Source organism: Protopterus annectens, chromosome 7.part1 (assembly GCF_019279795.1).
Source record: "Protopterus annectens isolate FY-2018-M chromosome 7.part1, PAN1.0, whole genome shotgun sequence".
In the NCBI taxonomy this organism is placed as follows: Eukaryota; Metazoa; Chordata; order Ceratodontiformes; family Protopteridae; genus Protopterus; species Protopterus annectens.
The window spans coordinates 436,210,741-436,235,063 of NC_056740.1; the positions used below are offsets into that span (position 1 = coordinate 436,210,741).

Sequence of the window (24,323 nt, forward strand, 5' to 3'; positions counted from 1 at the left end):
TTTCCAAAGGGGATGACTGTTCACTTTTTGGCATTTAGCTTGAGGCCATGATTTTGACACCAGGTATCCGTCTCCGTGAAACCCATCTGGAGGGTGTCTATATCAGCTGGAGAATCAATTATGGCTCCTAGTTTGCAGTCGTCTGCGAACTTGGTCAGCCATAGTCCTCCAATGCTTGCCTGTACCTCTCAGAAGTATGTACCGAACAGGAGGGGTCTTAGGACTGAGCCCTGGGGGACGCCACTTGTAACCGGTTTAGAGTCAGACATAGAGCCTGCAACTCTCACCATGTGGGTTCTATCCATGAGCCAGATGGCAACACATCTCGTGACGTAGGGGTTTATGTTCAGGCTGGTGAGCTTGTCTATAATACTAGAATGGGGAATGGTGTCAAAAGCCTTTGCGAGGTCTAGGTAGGCTGTGTGGACCTCCTTTCCCTAGTCTAATGCCTTGGTAACCGTCTCAAAGAAGTCCACCAGGTTTAGGAGGCATGATCTGCCTTTAAGTTGCAGTATTACCTATTGTTGCATGATCATTAATGCTAGGAATATAACTGAACTATAAATTGTGTTCAGTAGAGTATGCCATACATGTGCAGCTTGCTGGGCATGGAACTGTCTACTTTTAATGACTTTTTTACTGTAGCTTAATTGTTGCATGTTGACATATATCAAGTATTGCTTAGGATGTCTAAATTTAAACCTGTGAAGCTGATGTCCATTTTATTATGCATCACAAATGGGTCTTTGGATCTGTCTTCAGATATATTTCGGTCATTTCTTTCAGGCATATGAGTCTAGCCTCAAACTCCTCCCTCTCCCATAATGCCTCACTCCTCTTCAAACTGTCAGATCTCGTTTGCCGGCATTATGGACAGGCACGATTACGAACCTCTCTCCAGTTAGGTAAAATTTTTTGAATTATCTCTTTCTCTGTCTTAGGATTCTTCCCTCCTTCTCTAAGTAGTTTAAAGTTAAATAGTTTAAATTTAAAATGTTCTTCTTGTTTCATTGTTGCAATCATCACACTTGGGTTTATTTGCCTGCAGTCCTCAGTCGGCCCAAATAGCAGAGACTTCGTATTTCTGCGTCGGTTGCTGTCACTCCAGGACTGACATCAGGTCGTCAGGGGTATAAAAACAGGCAGCCAATGCCATTACATCAGTCTTTCTTGCCGAGGAGCCTGAAGCAGAAGCAGTTTGCACGAGTGCTGGTCAGCCGCTGCCTGAGTTTTTCATTTATGAATTGAATCATCCTGAAGTCTTCTAAAGCTAAGTACCCCATTGGGGATCTTTTTTTCTTGCTCTAACAGATGTCAGAAAAAGTTAACAATTGTCTTGTCTGTGGAAAGCAAATACCACACCGAGATTTTCATTCTTACTGCGTCACCTGTTTAGGCCCAGACCACGACATACCTCGCTGTATTTTGTGTCTTGTTCAATACCTGAACCATTCGCCTCTGGTGCTTATTGTCGCTAAATACTTTAGTTCTCGATCTCCGTATTCCGAAGTGGCTTCGGTAAGCCATCCGACTACAGATATTCTGAAAAAATGTAAGGATAAAGACAGAGACAGACTGCACAGGTCCAAAGCTGCCGACGACGCTTCCGTTAAGCTAGTTGCCAGTTTGCCAGTACTCAGTGAGGTGCTTTCGCAGCCCCTAATGCTCGTTGCACTGGATTTGCAGGCCTCTACTGAGACCCGTTCGAAGTCTGGTATGCCACAAGACTCTTCTTTGACTATGGAACCTGCGGATGTCTCTACCTGGGTGGGTCTGGAGCCCCTGAGCAGGCACCGGCTTCTGAGGAAGTTCTTCGCACTACCGATGTTCGACACAAACAGACTTCTTTCACGTCTTCAGTTCTGTCTAAAACTACTGAGTTTCTAAGGCCAAGAGTACACGCTACGCCTGGAAAACAGACTACCAAAGTGCATGCACCTGCTCCCTTGCCAAAACATCAAATGCTTAAAATGGCAAAAGACCTTATTATGCTGATTAGGGAAGTCGGCCTTTCCCTGCTAAGAGAAAGAGACCAGTCCCCTGCAGCTTCAACCGACCAAGAGTCCGACGACTCTGAGGTATCTGATTATGAAGACATGCCCTTATCTGCTTATGAGGATTCAGATGCAGAGGAATCCATTCCCTCTGCCTCGCCTCCACAGGACTTTTCTTTTGGTGAAACTTTACATACTTTAAGAGAGCATTACCATTGGGAATGCCAAGACTATCCTCAGACCAAGAAAGAGACTCAGAGAATTTCTAGATTTGCCACAACATAGGCCTTTAGCAATACCTCCATTCCTGGAAGTTGTTGATGATGTCTTTATGGAATCCAGTCTTACTCCTGATACTTTACCCCCTGCTCCTAAGAAACCACACAGGTACTACAGAGTACCTGACTCTCTCAAATTTCTTTTCAGAAATCCTACTGCTGATCCAGAGGTCATTTCCCAGGGGCCTAAAGGTATCAAAGCAACTACAGCTAAGAATCCCATCCCTTCGGACAGGGATTCCAGAGCTTTGGACAGATGGGGTAAGAAAGTATATACCTCTGCAACTCTTGCCATTAGGGCTTTGAATTGTCAGTTTCACATGCTGAAGTACCAACATGTTATGGAACTTAAGCAAAAAATAGCAACCTTTGCAGACTGTGCAGAAAATAAAGAATTGCAAGAGCTTATGCATTCTGCAAGACAAATCAAGCATACGTTGCAGTGTGGCTTTGACGCCCTAGAAGCATCTTACAGGGTAGCAGTCACTGGTTCTGTACTGAGAAGACATGCTTGGCTTAAGGAGCAGACCTTGCCAGACCATGTCAAATCAAAGTTATTACACATTCCTTTGAACCAGGATAATCTGTTTGGCACAAAGCAGAAAAGGTTCTTAAAAAGATGGAAGAAAAAGCTAAATCTATGCAGACAGTCAAAGAATTCTTGTAAGTAGAGCCTCCTAGATTCAGTAGGCATTGCCTCTCAAAACATTGATCCTTTCCAGCCCCCTCAAGGCCATCTCCAACTAGACCCAGTGGCAACAAACTTCCCAGGCTACAGTCTCAGGGTATGCAGAGATCTAAGCAATGGAGTGCCCCCACTCTAAAGCAGGGAGTGCTAAGCCACCCCCTTACGGAAAGAATTCCTAATGACTTCTCAACTCCACTCCCCACCTCTGCCCAACTGCTTCTGCCACTAGGAGGAAAACTTGCCCTTCGTGCAAAAAACTGGATTTCCATCACCAAAGACGGATTGGTCCTCAACACTTTGTCCCAGAGGTACAGATTTTACTTCCACTCACTGCCAACCCCAAAAGGGTTCTCAGACCTTCCTCCAAACCAGTGGGCAGAGGCACAAAACCAAGTAGAAGCCTTACTCTCTATAAGGGCAATTCAGCCTGTTCCTGCGGAACAGATAGGTCAAGGATTCTATTCCAGACTTTTCCTGGTACCCAGAAAAGAGGGCCAATCGTAGATCTTTCAATTCTCAACACCTTCCTGGTGGTACCAAAATTCAAAATGCTCATCCGGCAGCAGATTCTACCTATGCTAGCCAAAGATGCCTGGTTAGTCACCCTAGACTCATGCAGGAAATATCTAAGATTCAGGGCAGGATCTATGCATTATCAGTTCTCTGCACTTCCCTTTGGCTTATCCACTGCTCTGAGAATTCACAAAATGCCTGGCTCCAGCCATTACTTACTGCAGACAGGAAAATATTCAAATTTACCCGTACTTGGATGACTGCCTGATTCAGGCAGACAGTCAGGAAATGCTTTTGCAGCACCTGACATTTGTAAAGAACCTTCTAACCTCCCTGGGGTACACCAACGAAAAAAATCAAAATTAGTCCCCAGTCAAAAGATTGTATTCCTGGGAGCAAGCTTGGACACAGCATCCCAGATGGCATTCCTCACTCCAGAAAAACAAGCCTATCTGACAGACTGTTTTACTCAAAAGGCCACCAGAACCCAGCTATCTGCAAGGAAAATCCTGCAGGCCGTAGGGTTCATGGCCTCATGCATACTACTAATTCCATATGCCAGACTGCATATGAGGAAACTTCAATGGTATTTAAAACGTCTTTTGTGCCAACATTTTCAGGACCTGGAACCCGTCATTCCCATCATACCCTGTCTAAGGACAGAGTTTCTTTGGTGGGCAGCAGCATGCAACCACAACAAGGGACTGCCCTTTACTCAACCCACGCAGCCCAGACCCTAACTACAGACTCATCAGACTATGCCTGGGAGGCGCACATAGACGGCAAGTGGATTCAGGGCCACTGGAGCCCAAGTCAAATTCTTCTGCACATCAACCAAAAAGAGATGCAGCATGCTCTTAACAGCTTTCAGATCCCTACTGTCTCCAGGTCACCTGCTAATAAAAACAGACAACACCATGGTTATGTGGTACATCAACAAGCAGGGGGGAGCCCACTCTTACTCACTCTGCAGGCTAGCCATGGCCCTGTGGAGCACTGACTTGGACATGCAGGTCCATCTGCAAGCTCAGTTCCTGCCAGGCAAACAAAACTCACTGGCAGACAACTTATGCAGAAATCTCCTAGACCCACATGAGTGGCAATTAGAGCCCAGTACCTTCAATGTTCTGATTCAGAAATGGGGGACCCCAGAGGGGGATCTCTTTGCCTCCCTCTGCAATCACCAGCTCAGTAAATTCTGCACCAGGGCACCTCACAGCAGGGCCTGGAAAGTGGATGCCCTATCCTTCCAGTGGGTAAATCTCTCAATCTATGCCTTTCCCCCTCTTCTTTCGAGTATTTCTCAAGAGAAGACAGGGGCAGACCAAGGATAATTCTGATTGCCCTGGACTGGCCATGCCAACACTGGTGCCCACTCCTGTGCAGCCTGTTACCGTTGCCACCCTGGCACCTACCCTAGAGCCCAACCCCCCTCATTCAGCAGGTGGGACAGATCTTGCATCTGCAACTGCAAACCCTAAATCTTGCAGCCTGGCTTATTCCTTGAATTCTCCCCCAGTGACCAGCCTAAGCAAGGAGGTGCTGGACGTCATTCTTGAAGCCAGAAGACCCAGTACAAGGAATTCCTATGCTAAGTGGAAAAGGTACTGCTCCTGGATTCAAGTCTAAAGGAGAGGACACAACTCTGTCTTCCATGCCTCTAATCCTGGATTACTTAGCAGATCTACTCCACAGAGGCCTATCCTTCTCCTCCATTAAGATCCATGCCACTGCCATTTTGGCTCATTACAACACTGAGCCCACCCCTCTTCTCTCACCCTCTCATCAAACAGTTCCTGAGTGGGGCAACAACTTAAGGCTGCCAAGGTGAGCACTCACCCCTGCTTGGGACCTTAACTTTGTACTGGAAAAGCTCACGCTACCCCCCTTTGAAACTGCAGCGTCAGCAGAGTTAAAATTCCTCTCTTGGAAAACAGCCTTGCTTCTGGCCATCACTTCAGCTAGAAGAGTGTCTGAGCTACAAGCACTTATGGCTGTGGAGCCCTTCATTATTTTCCATGCTGACAGGGTTTCCTTCAAGACTAACCCTTCCTTTATGCCTAAAGTGGTGCCCAGTGTGGCTCTCGACCAATCTATCCATCTGCCAACTTTCTTCCCTAATCCTCAAAATAAAGGGGAAAAGATCCTGCACAGCTCAGATTCTACGTAGATAGAACTAAGCCCTTCAGGAAATCTGACCAGTTACTAGTCAGCTTTGCACCATGGGCAGAGGCCAAGGCCATTTCAAAACAATTAATTTCCAAATGGATAGTACACTGACAACTGTGGAACCTGCGGATGTCTCTACCTTGGATGGGTCCAGAGCTGCTGTGCAGGCACCGGCTTCTGCAGGTGTATTCAAGCCTACTAACTTGCATATTAAACCAATGCCAGCTTCTTCTTCTTCAAGGCCTAGAACTCTATCTATGCCTAGAAAACAGACACCCAGACCGCATGGTCAGGCCTCTATGCCTAAAAAACAAAGAATGGCTGAAGACCTTATTACTTTAATCAGGGGAAGTCAACCTTCCCCCTCTAAGAGACCTAGGACTGAATTTGACTTTGATTCTTCTGATCAGGATTCTGAAATTTCTGTTTCTTCTGATGACCAGGATTTACCCTTATCTGCCTATGAGGATTCTGATGCAGAGGACTCAATTCTTTCTGCTTCCCCTCCAGAGGATTTCTCTTTTGGTGAAACCTTGCATATTCTTGGGGAGCTTTTCCGCTGGGAAAGTCAGGATTACTTTGATTCAAAAAAAGAGGCTTAGGGATTTCTTACTCCTGCCCCAACGCAGGCCTTTAGCTATCCCCCTGTACTGGACATTGCTGCTGTTGCCTTTATGGAGTCTAGCATGGCCCCTGACTCCTTACCTCCTGCTCCCAGAAAACCAGATAGATATTACAGGGTACCTGACTCTCATAAGTCACTTTTTAAAAAAGGAAAGGGGACAAGGTTTCTGTACAAGACTTTTTCTGGTACCCAGAAAAGACCACTCCTGGCGTTCTATCCTGGATTTCTCTATCCTAAACTCTTTTTTGGTGATCCCAAAATTAACAATGCTAACTCTTCACCAGTTGCTTCCTATGCTAGGCAAGAATGCCTGGTTGGCAACACTGGATTTAAAGGAAGCCTACCTGCACATCCCAATCAGGGAATCTTGCAGAAGATACCTACGCTTCAAGGCAGGCTTCATGCACTATCAGTTCTCTGCACTGTCCTTTGGCTTATCTACTACGCCCAGGGTATTCAGAAAATGCCTAGCTCCAGTCATTGCATTTTGCAGGCAAAGAAATATTCAAATTTGCCCATACCTGGACGATTGTCGAATTCAAGCAGAAAGCCAGGGCATACTTTTGAATCATCTGGCGTTTGTACATAGTGCTAACATCTCTGTCGTACACCATAAACAAAAAGAAATCACATCTGGTACCCTGCCAACAAATTGTATTCCTGAGAGCAAGCTTGAACACAACTTCCCAGATGGCCTACCTCATGCCAGAGAAAAAAGTTAATTTGACAGCCTACTTCAAACTACTGGCCACAAAGTCCCAGCTATCTGCAAGCCTTGGGGTTCATGGCCTCCTGCATTGTACTAATTCCATATGCAAGACTGCATATGAGGAAACTACAATGGTATCTAAAAAGCCTATGGTGTCAACATTCTCAGGATCTAGAATCAATGATTCCTATCATACGTTGTCTTCAGATAGAGTTCCTTTGGTGGGCAGAGGCCTGCCACCAAAACAAGGGACTGCCATTCACTCTACCCCCTGCCGCTCAAACCCTAACAACAGATGCATCAGACTATGCATGGGGGGCTCACTTGGCAGGGCAGTGCATTCAGAGCAAATGGAACCCAAGTCAAATGCACCTGCATATCAATCAAAAAGAAATGTTAGCTGTACAGTATGCTCTGACAGCCTTCAAGGACCACATTCTTCCAGGACAATTATTGGTAAAGATGGACAACACCACTGTTATGTAGTACATAAACAAGCAGGGGGGGAACCCACTCTTACCCTCTCTGCAGGCTAGCTACGGCTTTGTGGAACACAGCCTTGAGCTTACCAAATGCACCTACAGACTCCGTTCCTGCCAGGAAAGCTAAATACACTGGCAGAAGACCTAAGCAGAAATCTCATGGACCCACGAGTGCAAACTGGAACCAGAAATATTCACCATGTTGAGAAACAAAGGGGGGAGTCCAGAGATGGACCTGTTTGCCTCCCCCCAGAACTATCAATTCGACAAATTCTGCACAAGGACTCCCCACAAACAAGCTTGGAAAGTGGATGGCCCTGTCCTTCACCTGGAAAAACTATCAGTTTTTGCCTTTCCCTCTCTTATCTTTAGTAGTACCTTGGAGAGGAGAGGCAAACAGGACAAACCAGGGACAACACTGATTGCACCAGACTGGCCACACCAACACTGGCTCTTGCGCAGTGTGTCAGTGCTGGCACCATGGCACCTGGCTCAGATCCCTGCTCTGCTTTCTCAGCAGGAGGGCCAGATTCTGCACCCACAGCTTCAAACCCTGAACTTGACAGCCTGGCTAATTACCTGATCTTACCATTCCCATCCCTCAGTAAGCAAGTGATGGATGTCATTCTCGAGGCAAGGAGGCCTAGTACTAGAAAATTCTATGCTGAAAAATGGAAACGATTCTGTTCCTGGAGCCAAACTCATGGAATGGGCACAGAGCGTCCAGTTTACCTCAGATTCTTCAATGCTTAACTGAGATGCTTCAAAAGGGCCTTTCCTTTTTCTCCATCAAAATTCATGCCTCAGCCATTTCAGCTCATTACAGTACAGAACCACCCCTCTTCTCTCATCCACTGCTGAAGCAATTCCTCAGAGTGGCCAAAAAACCTAAGACTACCTAGGAGAGCCCCTACTCCAGCCTGGGACCTTTACTTGTATTGGAAAAACTCACTCTACCTCCCTTTGACCCAGCTGCAAGTGCAGAGTTGAAATTCTTTTCTTGGTAAACAGCTTTCCTTCTAGCCATCACTTCAGCAAGAAGGGTGTCTGAATTACAGGCCCTTTTGGCTGTGGAGCCTTTCATCATCTCTCATGTGGACAGGGTGTCCCTCAGGACCAATCCCTCCTTCATGCCTAAGAAGTATCCAGTGTGGCCCTTAATCAGTCCATTCATTTGCCAACCTTCTTTTTCTAATCCACAGAACAAAGGGGAACTGCACTCCTTGGATGTGCACAGACAACTTAGATTTTACTTGGACAGGACTAAACCTCTCAGGAAATCTGAACAGCTGCTGGTTGCATTTGCTGCAGGGGCAGAGGGGAAAGCTATTTCAAAGCAAACCATTTCTAAGTGGATTGGTCATTGCATTCATTTCTGCTATAAGCACCATGGAAAACCTATCCCACAGGGGATAAGACCGCATTTCTCCAGGGCTGCATCTACCTATACAGCCTTTCTCAGAGGTGTCCCTACCAAAGACGACATAGAAGCTACTACCTGGAGTTCTGTACATACTTTCACCAAGCATTACCACTTGCCATTTTTTTCTAAATCGAGATCTGGCTTTGCCACTGCAGTTCTGCAGGGCCTTATAGCTAGTCCTAATGTTATCTAATTGCCTCCTTCCATCCTTAGCTTTTGGAATCTACCCAAATGTGATGACTGCAACAGTGAAACACGAAGAACATAGTACAGTTGTGTACACTTACCATAAATGTAGATGTTCAAGTGTATTCACTGTTGCAGTCCTGGTTACCCTTCCTCCAGCCTATGACTTCTATTGTGTATACCTCTATTCTTGTTTACTATGCTTAAAACTTTCTGGTGTATTTGCTTTTTGTTGGAGTTGTAACATTGTATATATTTGCTTCCCATTATGGGGGCACCTGACATTTGGGGCAAGAAACACTTATAAAATGGCGCTGGCTGCATGCTTTATACCACTGACTACCTGACGTCATGGAAGATGAGACAGCAACCGATGCAGGACCCAAGACTTTGTTAATCAGGCCGACTGAGGGCTACTGCAGGCAGATAACCCAAATGTGATGACTGCAACAGTGAATACACTTTTATGGTAAGTGTACACAACTGTACTAAGTAGTGGACTACCTCCACTTCAAAACGAGGGAGTTCTAAGCCAGCCCCTTATGGTAAGAACTCACAATGACTCACCTCCGCCCCCCCCCCCCCTCTTTCAACCACCCCAGGAGGAAAACTTTCCTTTCACTCAAGCACCTGAGCCACCATTATCAAGGGCCAGTGGGTTCTGAACATTGTCTCAGGGATACAAGTTTTCCTTCCACACCCTTCCAACCCAAAAAGGGTTCCCAGATCTACCATAGTGGGCAGAGGCATGAAAGCAAATCCTTTCCCTGTTGTCTATGAGGGCAGTAGAACACATTCCTGCAGAACAGATAGGCAAGGCTTCTACTCCAGACTTTTTCTGGTGTCCAGAAAAGAGGACACATGGCACCCTATCCTATATCTATCCATTCCAAACGCCTTCCTGGTGATCTCAAAATTCAAAATGCTCACCCTTCAGCAGCTGCTACCCATGCTGTCCAAGGACGCTTGGCTAGCCACCTTAGATCTAAGAGGCCTACCTCCACATTACTATCTGGGAATCATGCAGGAAACTTCTCCGCTTCAGGGCAGGATCTCAGTACTTTCAGTTCTCTGCACTTCCCTTTGGCTTATCTAATGCTCCCAGAGTTTTCACAAAATGTCTGGCTTCGGCCATTGCATTTTGCAGACAAATAAATATTCAAATTTACCCATACTGAGACGACTGCCTTATTCAGGCAGATGGCCAGGAAAGGCTGCTCAAGCACCTGGCGTTTGTAAAGACCCTACTAACCTCCATAGAATACACAATCAACGAAAAGATATCCAAACAGGTGCCCACCCAAAGGATTATCTTCCTGGGAGCAAGTCTGGACACAGCATCCCAGATGGCATACCTTACACCAGAGAAGCAAAGTTTCCTGACAGCCTTCTTCTCTCAGCTAGCCACCAGACCCCAGCTATCTGCAAGGAAGATCCTGCAAGCCCTGGGGTTCATGACCTCTTGCATACTAGTCATTCAGTATGCCAAACTGCATATGAGGAAACTTCAATGGTACCTAAGGAGCCTTTGGTGTCAACACTCTCAAGACCTGGAAACTGTCATAATTCCTTGCCTTAGAAGATACTTCATTTGGTGGGTAACAGCATTCTCCCACAACAAGGGACTGCCTTTCTCTCCAACCGCCGCCGCCCAGACCCTCATCACAGACTCATCAGATTATACTTGGGGGGGGGGGGCACAACTGGACGGTAAGTGCATACAGTGCCAATGGAGCCCACAGCAAATCCCTCTGCCCATCAGTCAAAAAGAGATGATAGCTGTGCAGCACGCCTTGATAGCTTTCCAAACCACTTCTATCTCCAGGGGTTCTCCTGATCAAAACCGACAACATCAGCAAGCAGGGAGGGACTCGCTCCTACTCTCTGTGCAGGCTGGCCATGACCATTTGGCACACAGCCTCTTCCATGCAACTACACCTGTTATCACAATTCCTACCAGACTCTCTCAACTCTCTGGCAGACCAATTAAGCAGAAATCTTCTGGACCCACACGAGTGGCAATTCAACAGGAGTACCTTCACCCTAATAACACAGAAATGGGGAACCCCGAAGGTCAACCTCTTTACCTCCCACACCAACCATCAGCTTAGCAAATTCTGCACCAGGGAGCATCACTGCATGGCTTGGAAAGTGGAGGCCCTGTCCTTCTTCTGGGTCAGTCTATTGGTCTATGCCTTTCCTCCCCTACCGCTCATCCCCAGGGTACTGCTCAAAATAAGGGAGGAAAAACCAAGGACCATTCTTATAGCTCCAGATTTGCCCCAACAACACTGGTACCCCTTGCTGCGTAGCCTGTCCCTGCTGCCTCCATGGCATCTTCCTCAGATCTCAAACCTTCTGATCCAGAAGGAAAGGGAACTCTTGCATCCCCAATTGCAGATTCTCAATTTGACAGCTTGGCTTATTCCCTAACACCAAACCAATCTGCCATCCTCAGTAAACAGGCTCTGGATGTTATCTGTGAGGCCAGACATCCTTGCACGAGAAAGTCCTATGCAGATAAATGGAAAATGTTCTGCACCTGGATCCAGGCTAAGGGAGCCAATATGGCACAGCCCTCCATCCCTCTCATCCTGGATTACTTAGCTGACCTACTACACAGTGGTCTCTCTTTCTCCTCTATAAAAATTCATGCCTCTGCAATTTCTGCTTATTTTCCCACTGAGCAGCCCCTTTTCTCACACCCTTTGATCAAACAGTTCCTCAGAGGGGCTAGCAACTTGAGGCCACCAAGAAGGGAACCAACACCAGCTTGGGACCTTAACTTTGTCTTGGAAAAGCTCACCCTGCCTCCTTTTGAACCAGCTTATTCTGCAGAGCTAAAATTTCTCTCCCAGAAGACGGCTTTCCATCTGGCCATCACTTCAGCCAGAAGAGTCTCTGAGCAGCAGGCACTCATGGCTGTGGAACCCTTCATCATCTTCCATGCTGACAGGGTATCCCTCAGAACTGACCCATCCTTCATGCCCAAGGTGGTATCCAGTGTGGCTCTCAACCAATCCATTTTTGCCCACCTCTTTCCTTAATCCGCAGAATAAGGGGGAAAGGATTCTTCACTCTCTAGATGTGCACAGACAGCTCAGATTCTGTCTGGACGGGACTAAATCCTTCAGAAACTCTGATCAATTGCTGGTTAGCTTTGCTACAGGGGCAGAAGGTAAAACCATCTCCAAGCAAACCTTTTCCAAATGGATAGCACACTGCATCCATTTCTGCTACAAACACCATGGAAAACCTCCCTCAAGGAGGGAAGGACACACTCCACCAGAGCAGCCTCCACCTCTGCAGCTTTCCTCAGAGGAGTCCCCACTAGGGACATCCTGGAGGCTGGCGTCTGGACATCTGTTTACTCTTTTACCAAACATTACCACCTTCCTTTCTTCTCCAAATCCAGGGCAAGGTTTGCATCTGCAGTCTTGCAGGGCATCCTAGCCAGCCCCTAAGTTCCTTGACTTCCACTACCCTTTTCCTCAGCTTTTGGAATCTACCCAAATGTGATGACTGCAGTAGTGAAACACAAAGAACATAGTACAGTTGTGTACACTTACCATAAATGTAGAAGTTAGAGTGTATTCACTGTTGCAGTCCTGGTTTCCCTCCCTCCATCCCCCTTTCTTCTCTTTCTCCTTTTATTACCTTTCTACTCTGTTGTTCTCCTTTCCTTACAAGGGACATATTGGTATTTATTTTCCACTGACTGGGTTCTTCCACCAGAACTTGACCTCCTACTTTGGGGGCTCCTGACAGTTTAGGGTAAGAAAAGCAGATGTAATGGCATAGGCTGCCTTACTTTATACTACTGACACCCTGATGTCAGTCTTCAAAGCGACAGCAACCGACGCGGAAATACTAAGTCTCTGGTATTCGGGTCGGCTGAGGGCTACCCTTGCAGAGATGATCCAAATGTGATGACTGGAACAGTGAGTACACTATAACCTCTACATTTATGGTAAGTGTACACAACTGTACTTTCCTGGGGTGCAGGATCCTAACACAAAAAATGATGACCTGTCTTCCCCCCAGAAAACAATTCTGTGTCTCACTTCTTATTTAAAGGAGGTGCTCCCTCTCAAAGCCCTATCGGCCAGGGAGTTTCTCAGGCTCCTGAGATTCATGGCCTCCACCATCCCCATGGTACCCCTGGCAAAATTTCACATGAGGAAATTCCAGTGGTACTTGAGAACAGTCTGGAAACATCTGCACCCCCTGAAATTCATGGTTCCCATGCTTCCATGCCTTTTCAGGGAATTGAATTGGTGGATAGCCCAGATAAAGGCCAACCCAGGTCTGCCACTACAATCCCTACCCCCCCCCCCCCCCCCCAAGCAGGACCTCTTTACAGATGCTTCAGACCCAGGCTGGGGAGCAACCTTAGAGGAATGGAGAGTGAGAAACTCATGGACCCTCACTCAACAGAAAGAGCACATCAATATCAAGTAAGTGAGAGCCTTGATATTAGCCCTACAAATATTCAAGGATCGTCTCATACCAGGTATACTGAGATGATACACAGACAATACCACTGTGCTGTGGAATATCAACAAATGGGGGGCAAGGCCCTACCTCCTGTGCAGGTTGGCTCTGCAAGCATGGGAAATCGCCCTCGAGAGAGAAGTCAATATCCAAGCCGTCTACATACCTTCAGCAGACAATGTGATGGCAGATACTCTAAGCAGGACCATGACTCAGTCTCATGAATGAATGCTGAACAGGGATGTGTTCCTGGGCCTGGTCCGTTGATGGGGTATTCTGGATGTGGATCTGTTTGACTCCCCAAGACAGACAGCTTCCAACCTTCTGCTTCAGGGTACGACATCCTGAAGCATGGAGGGTGGATGTGGTCTCATTCCCTTGGAAGGGGATGTATGCTTATGCATCCCCCTTCCCTCTCATACAAAAAGTTATGCTGAAAATTTAGAAAGAACCGCAAATCTTGTTGGTGACTCCCTAATAGCCAAGGAAGCATTTGATGTCCTTCAAGGATGCATCTGCAGTCATCACATATGGGTTGTCCTGCCTCAGGCAGCCCTTCGGTCGGCCGGTTTCCAAAGTCTGGGTCTGGCCTCGGCTGATGTCGCACTTTCCCCGACGTCACAGCGTCTGGGGTATAAAAGCATCAGCCGACGCCATTTTCCTCCGTCTTTCTTGCCGCTTGGTGCCCGAAGCAGAAGCAGTTCGCAAGTGCCGGTCGGCCAGCTCCTGTGATTTAGCTACCGAAGACTTCAAAAAAGCTAAGTATCCCGTTGGGGACTCTTTCTTGCCTCAGCCGATGTCAGATAAAGTTAATAATTGTTTAACTTGTGGGAAACAAGTACCTCATAAGGATTTCCACTCTTACTGCCTCCCCTGCCTAGGCCCACACCACGATGTCTCGGCCTGTTCAGCCTGTGCTTCCTTCAACCGACGAACTCTTAGACGTCGGTCGGAGTTTGCAGAGGAATTCTTTGGGGCTAGTTTTGCTTACAAGATGCCGTCGGAGACTCCGACTTCGCATTTAGTTAAAAAGCGGAAGGACAAGGACCGACACACGTGGCCCGCGGTTTCGGCTGAAACCACGGTCAGGCCTACCGCGAGTGTCTCTGTCTCGGCTGAAACAGAGTCCTTGGTACTTCCGATTACCGAAACTGCACAACCGACTACCTTGGCCCCGGCCGAGTCGGTTATTGGATTACCTTCTGAAACTGGTGTCCAGGAACCTTCCGACACCATTCCTTTAGATAACTCTACTCCTGCACGTGGTGCAGCCAGACCTCCTGCATCCATGTCCATTAAGGCTTTCTCTAGGGCTAAAGCTGCCAAACTTACTAAAGCTTTGCCTCCCAAGGTTACCTCTCAGAGACCTTCTACTGGCTCACAGATTCTTAGCTTAGCAGAGGATCTTATCTCCTTAATTAGAGGTTCTCAACCTCATCCGGACAGGGGCTCTCGACCACCTCCAGACAAAAGGCCCAGGGTTGAGACCTCTGACCCCCACTCCTCAGATGAGTCCACTGATGGCTCTACTCTGTCAGACCACCAGGAGGAGGCTTATTCGGCCTATGAGGATTCTGATGCTGAAGAATCTATTCCCTCGGCCTCCCCTCCTGAAGAGTTTTCCTTTGGAGAGACATTACACTCTGAGAGATCATTTTCAATGGCAGGGTCAGGAATTCTCTGATTCTAGAAAGAGATTAAGGACCTTTTTACATTTACCTCAGCATAGGCCTTTAGCTATACCTCCTGTTTTGAATGTTATTGATGATGTGTACTCTGATGCTAGTACAGCCCCTGACTCTCTCCCTCCGGCTCCTGCCAAACCTGATAGGTCTACAGGGTCCCGGACTCACATCTACACCTGTACAAGGCCCACTCTGCTGATCCAGAAACTATTTCTCAGGGCCCAAAAGGGGTTGCAGCTGCCACTGCTAGGAATCCTCTACCCTCTGAAAGGGAGTCCAGAGCTTTAGAGAGATGGGGTAAGAAAGTGTATACTTCTGCAACTCTTTCCATGTTGGCATTAAATTGTCAATTTCATATGATACAGTACCAAGAGTATTTGTTAGATGAATTGCATAAGAAACTGTCTTCTTCTGAACCTCTTGATCACAAATCCCTTCAGGATCTGGTACATAACTCCCAGCAGGTTAGTAACCATTTCTTGCAGTGTGGTTATGATGCATTGGAAGCTTCATGTAGGTCAGCTATGACAGGTGCAGTCATACGTAGGCATGCCTGGCTGAAGGAACAATATCTGCCAGACCATGTTAAAGCTAAGCTTTTGGATGCTCCTATGGAAAAGCAAAAACTATTTGGTTCCACGGCTCAAGAGGTCTTAAAGAAATTTGAAGAAAAGGCAAAATCTGTGCAAACAGTCAAAGACTTTCTACAAGTCCAACCACCGAGATTCAGCAGAAATTGGCCTACTAAGAATTGGTTCTTTCCGGACTCGGACAGATCTCAGAGAGGCAGGAATAGGCGTGCCAGAGGTAGAGGGCAAGCTAGAGGCTCCTACAGAGGCCGTCAATGGCAGCCTCCCAACCAGAGAGGTAGTGCAGGAACTACAACTGCTACACCAGGACAGACTCAATGACTTTTTTTGACTCCGCCGACCAGGGCTCAATTAGAAGCACCTTTGGGCGGAAAGCTTTCTTTATTTTCAAAAAATTGGCACAGCATTACAAGGGACACATGGACACTGCAAATAATAGACAAAGGATACAGGTTCCATTTCCACACATTGCCAAAACGAAAAGGCATGCCAGACCTGCCACCAAATCAGAGGGCAGTGGCTTTGAAACAAATTTCCAACTTAATACAAATGAAAGCTATAGAAAAGGTACCTCTTTCAGAACAAGGCCAAGGATTTTACTCCAGATTATTCCTTGTTCCAAGAAAAGAAAATCAATGGAGGCCTATTCTCGACTTGTCCGCACTAAATACTTACCTCATTGTGCCAAAATTCAAAATGCTGACTCTACAGCAACTCCTTTCCATGCTGGGCAAGGGGTCTTGGCTGGTGACTCTAGACCTCAAGGAGGCATACCTACATGTCCCTATCAGACAAAGTTGCAGAAGACACCTCAGATTTCTTGCCAGGTCAGAGCATTATCAATTCTCAGCATTGCCCTTTGGCTTATCTACTGCGCCCAGAGTATTCACGAAATGCCTGGCATCAGTAATTGCACACTGCAGACTTCAGGGGATTCAATTTTACCCATATCTGGATGACTGCCTTATACAAGCGGACAGCAAGCAAACTTTGTTAAAGGACTTGGCTTATGCCATCCACCTACTGCAGGCCTTGGGATATACAGTCAACATCCACAAATCAAGACTTGTTCCATCCCAAAGAATAACTTTTCTGGGTGCGGATCTAGACACAACCACCCAAATGGCCTTTCTCACAGAAGAAAAACAAAAACAACTACCGGATTACTTCAAGAATCTGACAAGACAAACTCAGCTGACTGCAAGGAAAATCCTGCAGGCCCTGGATTACACGGCATCCTGCATTCTTCTGATCCCACAAGCAAGGCTGCATATGAGAAAATTACAATGGTACCTAAGGAGTTTATGGACTCAGCACAGTCACAGCTTAGAAACCTTGATCCCACTCATTCCATGCCTCCAAAAGGAATTTCTGTGGTGGGCTCAAGCCTGCCAGTTGAACAGCGGGTTGCCCTTCAGCAAGCCAAGAGCCAACCAAACCATCACTACGGACGCTTCAGACCAAGGTTGGGGAGCACACATGAAGGGCAGATGTATCCAAGGGCTATGGTCACAGAGCTGCGCATGCACATAAACCAAAAGGAAATGCTGGCAATGATACAGGCAATCGAGGCCTTCAAACTTTTTCTTCATCAAGGCCACCTACTCATAAGGACAGACAACACCACAGTTATGTGGTACATAAACAAGCAAGGAGGCACGAGGCACCCATTCCTACCCTCTTTGCAGACTGGCAATGAATCTATGGGAACTTTCCTTGAAACTCAATATACAGCTGTAGTCCCAGTTCGTGCCAGGGAAAGACAATATACTAGCAGACAGCTTAAGCAGAAATATCATGGATGCACACGAATGGATGCTGCACCCAGACATCTTCTTACTCATAACACAATCATGGGGAAGGCCGGAAATAGATCTGTTCGCCTCCCCCCACAATCATCAACTGAAGAAATTTTGCTCAAGGACATACCACCCACAAGCATGGAAAGTGGACGCTCTCTCTTTCAGCTGGAAAGCTCTAACAGTGTATGCTTTTCCACCTCTCCCATTAATGACCAAGGTCTTACTGAAGATCAGGACAGAGCAGCCCAGAGTGATTCTGATAGCTCCAAACTGGCCAAGACAGCACTGGTACCCACTGTTAAAGAGCATGTCACAGACGAAACCGTGGCCTCTCCCTCTATGGCCACTTCTACTGACGCAGCACAATTTCAAGACTCTGCATTCCAACCTGAAAACCTTGCAGCTAACTGCCTGGAAAATACCATGACTCCTCCTCAGGATAAGCTATCCCAGAGAGTGAAGGATATTATTATGGAAGCTCGACTGCCTTCCACAAGGAAGGCATATTCAGCAAAATGGAAAAGATTTCACACTTGGAACACAACAAAGGGCCTAGATGTGACAGTGATGAATATGGCACATATACTGGAATATTTGGCAGAATTGTTCCACAACGGCCTGTCTTACTCTTCCATTAAGATACATGCCTCAGCAATTTCAGCAGAATGCAATGTTAATCCACCTGTCTTCTCTCATCCTCTCCTGAGACAGTTTCTAAGAGGAATCAAAAACATCAATCCTCCAAGGAAACCACCTCTACCTACTTGGGACCTTAACTTCGTGTTGGAAAAACTAACACTTCCTCCCTTTGAACCAGCAAGCATCTGCAGATCTACAGTTTCTGTCTTGGAAAACTGCCTTCCTTCTGGCCATAACCTCAGCAAGAAGAGTATCTGAGTTACAAGCTCTAATGGCAGTACAGCCTTTTCTTATCTTTCATCAGGACAGAGTTTCATTGAGAACCAATCCTACATTTATGCCAAAGGTGGTATCCAGGGTATCTTTGAACCAAGCTATTCACTTGCCTACATTCTTCCCACAACCACAAAATAGAGGGGAGAAACTTCTGCACACCCTGGACATACACAGACAGTTGCGCTACTACTTGGACAGAACTAAAAGTTACAGAAAGACTGACCAGCTGTTTGTAGCATATGCTGCTGGGGCACAAGGAAAAGCAATTTCCAAACGGACAATTTCAAAATGGATAGGAAATTGCATTTGTTTTTGTTACTCCTTTCATGGAAAAACTGTGCCAGCTGACATTAGACCTCATTCCATGAGAGCCACAGCCACCACCACAGCCTTCCTAAGAGGGGTGGCTACCAAGGACATTTTAGAAGCTGCTACATGGAGCTCCGTGCATACATTTGCCAAACATTACAATTTACCTTTATACTCCAGATCCAGAACAGGCTTTGCTACGGCAGTCCTGCAGGGTATCTTAGCTACACCATCCTTTTCTTAGTACCTCCACTCCCAGATTGGCTATGGTATTCTACCCATATGTGATGACTGCAGATGCATCCTTGAAGGACATAGTACAGTTTTGTACCTACCATAAATGTAGATGTCCGATAGGTATGCATCTGCAGTCAGGTTTACCCTCCCTCCTTCCCCTCTGTGGTATACTTCTTGGGTACTTACCCCTCTTATAGCTAGCTGGGGGGATCTATTATGGTGTATTTGTTTTTATAGTACTGTGCATGTTTGGATTTGTTTTTACAATGCATATCTCCAAATTTTAGCCTTCCTTAGAGGGCACCTGGCATCTGGGGCAAGAAAAACTGAGGAAAATGGCGTTGGCTGATGCTTTTATACCCCAGACGCTCTGATGTCGGGGAAAGTGCAACATCAGCCGAGGCCAGACCCAGACTTTGGAATCCGGCCAACCGAAGGGCTGCCTGAGGCAGGACAACCCATATGTGATGACTGCAGATGCATACCTATCGGACATCTGCATTTATGGTAGGTACAAAACTGTACTTTCCCCCTATTACTCCATCTTGCCAATGGCAATCACCACAAGTTTACCCCACTGGATAGAACTGCTCATACAGGAGAAGCGAACGCTCTTACACCCCCAACTGTCCACGCTGAATCTTACTCTCTGGGTGATGAGGCATTTGAATCCCTTCAGACATCTATACATGGAAGATGTGCTTCAGGTTCTGCAGGAGGCCAGAAAACAAACTACCAGGAAATCATATCTTTCTAACTGGAAGATATTTTCTGTCTGGTCTTTAAAAACAACACAATTTTCCAACCCCTTGCAGTAGAACCTTCAGTGGTCTTGTCCTACCTGTGTGAATTGATGAAGTCTGGACTGTCTTATTCTTCGAACAAGACCCACTTATCTGCCATCTCAGCCTGCCTGCCACTCACCCCACCTCTGGCTTCTAGGTTAGAAGTTAAACTATTTTTGAAAGGGGTTCTGCATCTTAAACCTTCAAGGAAGCCCATTCCACTTCCTTGAGTTCTGAATTTCATTCTGGAGAAGTTGACACTACCACCCTTTGAGCCAGCCAAAGACTGCTCTCTCCAATACTGTACATGGAAAACTGTACTCTTGGTGGTCATTACTTCAGCCAGAAGGATTTCTGAATGGCAAGCCCTTATGGCCTCTTATCCCTTTACCATTTGCCCTAAGGACAGGGTGAGCTTACGTACTAACAGGGTGAGCTTACGTACTAACCCAGCCTTCATGCCCAAAGTGGTCAATTAGCTGTCCTTGAATCAGGCCATCAACCTTCTGACCTTCTTCCCTTTACCCCAAAAATTGTCTGAAAGAGATCCTACATTCCTTAGATGTATACAACTCCGATACTAGTTGGCTAAGACCACATCCATCCGTAAGTCGGACAGGCTCTTTCTCCTACCACCCAAGAACCCTGGGACACCCTGTTTCCAAGCAAACCATATCCACTTGGATTTCCAAATGCATCTCCTTGTGCTATACAGCCCATGGCAGAAGACTTCCCTCCCCAGTAAAGGCACACTTTACTAGGGCAGTTTCCTCCTCTGGGGCTTTTTCCAAGGGTTTCGATACAGCTGCCATTTTAGAAGCAGCTACATGGTCCTCTGGCCATACCTTCACCAAACACTACAAGTTGGGCATTGTTTCTAGGGCCAGGGCAGGTTTTGCCAGAGCCATTCTTCATGGCTTTGTGGAAAATGCTTCTGTTCCTCTCTCCAAATCTTAACAGGAGCTTTTGCACTCTCCCTTGTGTTATGGATCCAGAAGGACATAGTATTGTTGTGTAAAATCTTGCCATAACTTTGGATGTCCTTCTCTTCTACATGTTGCTGTATAGCTGCCACCCTGCCTTCCCCCAACACTTGCCTTTCTCCCGAGTACCAACTCCGTAGTCACTGATTCCGGCGGCATACAGTTCTGAGGTAGGTGCGTGCTGGCCTGTTTTGTACCTGACATCTGTTTGAGTGATACCTGCAGAGAGAGACCCTGGATGTCAAACGCACCCTTGTAGTAGCATCTATCTTTTGTGAAATGGACGGACGTACGTGAGTCGACCAGAGGCAGACTCCCCTGTGTTATGGATACAGCAGCATATAGAAGAGAAGGACATCCAAAGTTATGGTAACATTTTACACAACAATACTTTCTAACCACTATACCCACTATTCTGCTAGAATAGCAGCCTAGGCCATATGGAAATTTAAGTTTTAATTGCATTAAAGCTTACTGTTAACAGAGAATCTGTGTACATTACTGAGAATTATGACTGTTACTGTCTGGACTAAAACGATTCTTTATTGTTTCCAAAAGGTGAAAAGGGAAGTCTTACGCATGGCTCTATCACTGATGGGAGATTTGAAGGATTCATACAAACTCATGGAGGTACCTTTTATGTGGAGCCAACAGAGAGATACATTAAAGACCGGAAGATGCCTTTCCACTCTGTCATTTACCATGAGGAGGATATCTGTAAGAAATCTTAGTTTATTGAAAGCTTCCATTGTTGCAAGAAGCAGTAAATGTCCAAGGAAGTTGTATTTCAATCAGGTGTACTGTAGTTTAGAACCATTTACTAAGTAGTAAAGAAAATTCCAGCAGTAGAATTGTTCTGCTTTACTTGGCTCATGACAAAACTTTAATTTCTCTTTCAGGTAAATTATTTCCCAGTGTACTTAAAATTTAATGAAGAAAACATATTTCTGTGTACATCCATGATAGGTTATTTAGACTATGATTTCAGACACACCAATCTTTTCTAGCCTTGCCTTGGGCACTCATGCCATTCTTCTCCATTCTTGAATAAAATAACATAATGTAAGGTGAACCAAGAAACTTTTCGGATTAAAAAGCTGCAGGACAAAATAATAGTTAAACAAAAAAGGTCTTCATCCACAGTTGAGGACAAAAGAAGATCTTAACCTCTTGAAGTAAAAATGAGGGCCAACACATTTTACTCTATTCACAAACTTTCAGACATGTAGTGTAGCAGAGAGCTGTTTCTTTGGTACGTTCTGTGAATGAAGGTCTTCTTTAAAGCAAAGAGTGGCCGCTTAAATGTATTCTTACTGTTTGCGTCCAAGGCAGCCAGCCCTTTGCCCAACCTTGCCATGGCTCCTTTTAGTCCCTCAACCTTGCCATGGCTCCTTTTAGTCCCTCAATACCTGTGGGACCAAGGATGGTGTTTGACTTGTTCACTTTTCAGAAGGAGCAGGGACTTTATGCTTTTAATGAACATCTCTTGCCACAGTCATTTCATGCAGTATTTTGTAATAACAGGTTTGAGCTGAAATTGCCTGAAATCTTATATGATCTATATACATCCCGTACTGATATGCATTGTAGTGTGTCTGGTAATTTTTTTTTTTAGTTTTTTCTTGTACACTTCCTTAAAAATTTTGTTTATTTTTCTGGTCAGAAAAATGTATTTGTGAATTCTTAACACATTTAGATATTATCCACAATCTAGTATGACATGATGCTAAAGGAAATAGACAACATAACCAACCAACAAACTTTGGTTGTAGCTTGACAGTAAATAAAACACGAGTAACAGTGATAAAATATTTAAGTTGTTCCTCTACAGAGTTAAGTGCAGGCTGCTTTTTTAAACAGTATTAAACTGTTCTATTCTTGTGGGCATTGTGGGGCCAAATTTACTTTATATCTTTGCTATTATAAATTACATTACAATGTATTTGCTTATTTGACTATATTTTTTATCTGAAATGGTTTAAATTGTTAGACAGTGGAGTTCTGAAAGAAATTATACTTAAGGTAGGTACCATGTTGCCCCGACAGTAGGTCCACATCCAAGCCTAGAAAAAAGGCTCCACAATTCCACAAGCTGCAAGGGGTAATGAGGAATCATGGAGTTAGGTTTAAATTGTGTGTATGGGGCTGTTTTGCAAGTTGCCCCATTCATACCCAGGGATCAACTGAAAACATCTTTAAAAATGTTAATTTGTGCTTATGTAGCTCAGTCCTACAGCATGGCACCAGTGCAATAGTGGCTGTACAAGGCATGCATGATAAAGATTGGGTGTGAAGCATGTGATGGTATGCCTATACGGTTTTAGGCTAATTTACAGGTTTTGCTGTGGGGGATGGCTGGCTTTGGGGAAAGCACTATGGTTAAATGGCAAGCTTGGCTGTTGCCGGTAATGAGATTCAGTAAAATGGAATGCTATAAAATCTCTCCAGATTTTACTGGTGTACCATGTGTGCCATAGGCTTGTGGTGCTATCAGATTTTACTGGTGTAGCACTTGTGCCATAGACTTGTAATGCTGGCATATCATTGACTAGTCTTTGAGGTACTCATCACCCCTGTATGATGGCATACCACAGTCGAGCTGAGATACAGGGTTAGAGTAGCTTTGAGAATGGATGAGTCTGCCCAAATTGATATTCCAGATTTGATGGATTGCAGCCTGGAGCCATCATTTGTCCTATAAAAGTTGCTTTGTGTGATGGTGGTGGTTATTTTGTGTAGCATCTGTAGAGCTTGTTCAGTTTTTAATTTTTGTGTTGAGTCTTGGCTGTGCGTTTAGACATTTAAGTCTGTTATCTGCAGTTATGTTTGAGTCTTTGGAGGTTTATAACGTTCATGTTGGGAAGCGAACCGTATTGCATTTAGCCTTTTTCCTTTTCTCTCTCTCCCCTTGGCATACAAGCCAGCTTGAGCTTTTTAGCAGTGATGAACCCACAACTTGGCATTGCCTACAGGTACTACCGGTGACCCGTAGTGGTGGTTTCTGTAAAAAGTTTTTATTTCCCTGTTATTGTGATAATGTTAATGATGTGAAAAGTAAACAAAAGTTATTTATTTAATTTCCTGTCATGCTTTTGTTACTTGCTTTAATTGACGTTGGCTGTCATATAAAAAGATCCACCTAGGGTAAGTGCATTACAGTGGGAACCAAAATAAAAGTAAAGTAAAACTACAGTCAGCAAATGAGAGCTTCAGGTATTCATTATAAGGATTATTTGTACAGTGTAATTCTTTATACATGAGAATTGGCCACCGGCTGGTGCTAGTCATTCTGGCGTGCCTTTTGGAGCAGTGTTTTCAGAACAGAGCTGCTCTCCTTCCTGTGCTGTACCAAAGATATTGGTATGATACTTGTCTGTAAAAGGAAAGTTAGCCAGTTGCATCTTCAGTCCTTTTTTGCTATGAAATGGATATAGTCACTTACTGGCAAGATTTCAT

The 24,323-nt window shown here is 45.6% G+C and overlaps 1 protein-coding gene across 1 annotated transcript in view; it reads left to right on the plus strand.

The window, feature by feature from the left end:
• The window catches only part of ADAM10 (ADAM metallopeptidase domain 10), a gene marked incomplete in the record, with an annotated part of 1,900,398 nt that overhangs the window by 352,602 nt on the left and 1,523,473 nt on the right, over positions 1–24,323 (plus strand). Inside the window, 1 exon segment of the mRNA XM_044078896.1 lies at positions 21,426–21,584. Coding sequence (XP_043934831.1) covers positions 21,426–21,584 — 159 coding nt within the window.